At 54.5% G+C, this 4900-nt stretch overlaps 1 protein-coding gene across 1 annotated transcript in view; it reads right to left on the bottom strand.

Moving 5' to 3' along the window:
- Window positions 1–562: 562 nt before the first annotated feature.
- The window catches only part of LOC116958219 (uncharacterized), a 58217-nt gene continuing 53879 nt past the window's right edge, over window positions 563–4900 (bottom strand). The window contains exons 6-7 of the mRNA XM_032980742.2: window positions 3921–3979; window positions 563–1771 (exon numbers count right to left, since the gene is read on the bottom strand). Of these exons, the coding sequence (XP_032836633.1) occupies window positions 1657–1771; window positions 3921–3979 (174 nt within the window). The 3' untranslated portion in view covers window positions 563–1656. The remainder of the gene's footprint in view (window positions 1772–3920; window positions 3980–4900) is intronic.

The raw sequence follows: 4900 nt of genomic DNA, 5'->3' as shown, positions 1-4900 counted from the left end.
ATCAGTTTCAAGGACGATGCATGTACGATTGTATCGTTCTTTCGGTGAAGTCTTTGCCGAATGAGCCAAAGATGAATTCCCGTTTTGCAATTGTGGCCACAAGTATTGCGGTTAATTGCAGACATGATTCCTCGCGAGAAGGTTTCAGTTTTGGGGGGTTTGATCGTCTCAAAACGGCTGTGTTTTTTTTGCCGGAAAAAAAGGAGATGTGGGAGAACTGGAATCCCATACTTGGCTAAGGAGCTGGCGAGCGAATTTAAAACTAGAGGGGGGGTAAATGAAACGAGGTGTTTCAGGTGATGTTAGGAACCCAACGGGGGCTTTATATTAAAACCACAACAACAACAACAAAAATAAAAACAATGTATACATATAAAGCCGATTGATCGGTCAATTAAACGAAGCATACCACTTGCAATTAAAACACGTTTAGCTCGGTGTTGAAAAATAAAAACAGCACACACACACACTCACTCCTGATGTACCAGACTACCCATCTATCACGTACGGTCGGTGAGTTTGAGAGAGCGGGGGGCAGGGCAGAGGGGGGGCAGTGGGGGGGGGCAGTGGGGGGGGGCAGTGGGGGGGGTGCCCTGTTTTCAACATCGCCTCTCTTAACAAAACAAAAAAAAATCGCGTCTTAAGAGAACCGATGAAGTCTCGCCGTGCCGGACGGGACGTCGGGGGCCGGTGGAAAATTGCCAGCGGCAAGCCCCCCCCTGCCCCCGCCCCCCGCCCCCCGATCTCGCCACCACGGGATTTGTATTTTGTCATCTCTGGGGTTCCAATGTCGCCTCTTTTAAACAAAAATAAAAAAAACCTCGCCTCTAAGGGGAACCGATGATGGAGGCATCGGCGGTGGAGAGGGGCCCTGGGGAGCGGTGACTCCGTGGTTGGCGCACAGGCCCCCCGCCACGAACCCAGCGGGGGGGGGGGGTGGTTTCGATTCCCGCTCGCGGCCAGCGCCCGGGGCGAGGCCTTCGCCGGGCCCCGGGGCCCTCCGCCAAGGTGCGGCGACGGCGTTAACCGGCGGTGTTAACCGGCGGCGCGCCCGTAGTAGCCGGGCCCCGGGCCCTCCGCGTCGGCAACGGACGCCGCGTTCGTCGTCGTCGTCGTCGCCGTCGGCCCGCGCGCGGGACTGGACGTCGACGAGGGTTGGGGCGACGTTGCGGGCGACGGCCCTTCGGCAGGGGCTGCACATCGAGAGGCCCGAGTGGCGGCGTCGATCGGCTGCCTCGCGGCTCCCAATGGGGCCCCGTCGTGGCCCCGTCGAAGGCTCTGGCACGGCTCAACCCACGTGACACCGTCGCGGCTCCCCCCCCCACCTCCCCACCGTAGCTGCCGCCACCACGTGGCCGCCAATCGCGTGCCCGCCGCTGCCCCCACGTGGCCGCCCGCCGCTGCTACCACGTGGTGTCCACCACTGCCCCCACGTGGCCGCCCGCCGCTGCTACCACGTGGTGTCCGCCGCTGCTACCACGTGGTGTCCGCCACTGCCACCACGTGGCCGCCCGCCGCTGCCACCACGTGGTGTCCGCCACTGCCACCACGTGGCCGCCCGCCGCTGCTACCACGTGGTGTCCGCCGCTGCTACCACGTGGCCGCCCGCCGCTGGCACCACGTGGTGTCCGCCGCTGCCACCACGTGGCCGCCCGTCTAGGCGCAGCCGCAGGCCCGGATGACGAGCACGGCGTGCGGCTCCCCGTGCCGGGGGTGGAGAAGGCGGGTCTCCACCTCCACGGCCACGCAGTCCCCCGGGCAGTCGCGCGCGCTGCAACAAAGGAAAGGCAAAGATCCCCCGTATAGCCTCAGCAGACTGATGGGGCAAGTGCAACACCATCACCGACATCACCTTCATTACCACCACCATCACCACCGTCTTCATCACCACCGCCGACACCATCACAATTATCAACACCATCACCACCAACCATCACCACCATCATCATCACCACCAACCAACCAACCATCACCAGCATCTTCATCACCACCGTCGACACCATCACCATTATCAACACCATCACCACCAACCATCACCACCGTCAACTCCATCACCACTACTACCAACACCATCACCACCAACCATCACCACCATCATCATCACCACTATCAACACCATCACCACCAACCATCACCACCAACCATCACCACCATCATCATCACCACCGTCAACATCGTCACCATCACCACTACCAACACCATCACCACCAACCATCACCACCATCATCATCACCACCGTCAACATCGTCACCATCACCACTATCAAGACCATCACCACCAACCAACACCACCATCATCATCATCACCACCGCCACCACACCATCTTCACCAAAGACAAAGATCCCCCGTGTAGCCTCTAACAGGCTGTAGGGACAAGTGCTGTTAGCGAGTAGCAGCACCCTATGAAGGCTACCGGCACTGTGGCACACACAGAGGGGTGATGTGGCCAGCAACCACCACGCCCGGCCGCCTTTGTCTCCCCCACTGGCGATGTTTACACACACACACAGCACCGGGAAACTCATTTGAGGCTGAGTCGACCTAGGGGAGGCCCAGGACCGGTTCACAATCGCCGCTGTCGACTCGAGGTCGCTGGGTTCGTGGCGCAGTGCGCCAACCACTGCGCCACCGCTCCCCATACTTGGGCATCGTCCACTCACAAAGGCAAAGGTCCCCCGTGTGGCCTGCATCGACTTTTGGGGCAAGTTCCGTTCGTGAGTGAGTGAGTGAATGGGCGTATGATTGGGTGAATGAATGAGTGAATAAATGGGCGAATGAGTGAATCGAGTGAGTGAACGAGTGAGTGAGTGAATGAGTGAATGAACGAATGAGCGAATGAGTAGATGAATGAGTGAAAGAATGAGTGAACTAACATGTTAACAAATGAGTGGACGAGTGAGTGAACACAAGGGTGAATGAATGCATGCATGAGTGAACGAATGGGTGAGCGAATAAGTGAATGAGTGCATGAATGAGTGAACGAATGGTTGAATGAATTATTGAATGGGTGAGTTAACGAATGAGTAAATGTTTGAGTGAATGAATGAGTTAACTAATGAATGAGTGAATGAATGAGTGAGCGAACGGTTGAGGGAATGAGTTGGATGAATGAGTGAATGAGTCAATGTTTGAGTGAATGAATGAGTAAACGAATGAGTTAATGAATGAGTGAACGAACGGGTGAGGGAATGAGTTGGATGAATGAGTGAATGAGTAAATGTTTGAGTGAATGAATGAGTGAACGAATGAGTAAATGAATGAGTGAACGAACGGGTGAGGGAATGAGTTGGATGAATGAGTGAAGGAATGAGTGAATGAACGCGTGAACGAACGAATGAGCGAATGAGTAAATGTTTGAGTGAATGAATGAGTTACCGAATGAGTGAATGAATGAGTGAACGAACGGGTGAGGGAATGAGTTGGATTAATGAGTGAATGAGTAAATGTTTGAGTGAATGAATGAGTGAACGAACGGGTGAGGGAATGAGTTGGATGAATGAGTGAACGAGTGAACGAATGAGTGAATGAACGAGTGAACGAACGAATGAGCGAATGAGTAAATGTTTGAGTGAATGAATGAGTTAACGAATGAGTAAATGAATGAGTGAACGAACGGATGAGGGAATGAGTTGGATGAATGAGTGAATGAGTAAATGTTTGAGTGAATGAATGAGTTAACGAAGGAGTGAATGAATGAGTGAACGAACGGGTGAGGGAATGAGTTGGATGAATGAGTGAACGAATGAGTGAATGAACGCGTGAACGAACGATTGAGCGAATGAGTAAATGTTTGAGTGAATGAATGAGTTAACGAATGAGTGAATGAATGAGTGAACGAACGGTTGAGGGAATGAGTTGGATGAATGAGTTGGATGAATGAGTGAACGGATGAATGAGTGAACGAGTGAACGACTGCTCACCCGCACGTGGCGCCGGGGAGCGGTGGACAGGAGCCCACGCACTGCCCCACGTCGATCTCCTGCACCACGTGGGGGCACGGGGGGGGGCACAGAGGGGGGGCACAGAGGGGGGGCACAGAGGGGGGGCACAGAGGGGGGGCAGAGGGGGGGGGGCGCAGAGGGGGCGGGGCACAGAGGGGGGGGGAGGGTTAATGGACGCGTGGTGGCCAGCAGCACTTGCCCCAGCAGCCTGCGTGCGACTACCCGGGCGGTCTGAGTGTGTGTGTGTGTCTGTGTGTGTGTGTTTGTGTGTCTGTGTGTGTCTGTGTGTGTGTCTGTGTGTGTCTGTGTGTGTGTGTCTGTGTGTGTGTCTGTGTGTGTGTGTGTCTGTGTGTGTGTCTGTGTGTGTCTGTGTGTGTCTGTGTGTGTGTCTGTGTGTGTCTGTGTGTGTGTCTGTGTGTGTGTCTGTGTGTGTGTCTGTGTGTGTCTGTGTGTGTGTCTGTGTGTGTCTGTGTGTGTGTCTGTGTGTGTGTCTGTGTGTCTGCGTGTGTGTATGTGTCTCTATGTGTGTCTCTGTGTGTCTGTGTCTGTGTGTATATGTGTATCTGTGTGTGTGTCTGTCTGTGTGTCTGTGTCTGTGTGTATATGTGTATCTGTGTGTGTGTCTGTCTGTGTGTCTGTGTGTGTGTGTCTGTGTGTGTGTCTGTGTGTGTGTCTGTGTGTGTGTGTCTGTGTGTGTGTGTGTGTCTGTGTCTGTGTGTGTGTGTCTGTGTGTGTGTGTGTCTGTGTGTGTCTGTGTGTGTGTCTGTGTGTGTGTGTCTTTGTGTGTGTGTCTGTGTGTGTGTCTGTCTGTCTGTGGGTGTGTGTCTGTGTGTGTGTGTCTTTGTGAATGTCTGTGTGTGTCTGTGTGTGTGTCTGTGTGTGTCTGTGTGTGTTGTGTGTCTGTGGGTCTGTGTGTGTCTGTGTGTGTGTCTGTGTGTGTGTCTGTGTGTGACTGTGTG

Source organism: Petromyzon marinus, chromosome 74 (genome assembly GCF_048934315.1).
Source record: "Petromyzon marinus isolate PM22_M1 ecotype Great Lakes invasive population chromosome 74, UKy_Petmar_22M1.pri1.0, whole genome shotgun sequence".
Lineage (NCBI taxonomy): Eukaryota > Metazoa > Chordata > Hyperoartia > Petromyzontiformes > Petromyzontidae > Petromyzon > Petromyzon marinus.
The sequence above is the reverse complement of the archived record's forward strand: the minus strand, read 5'-3'. Positions and strand labels throughout refer to the sequence as shown.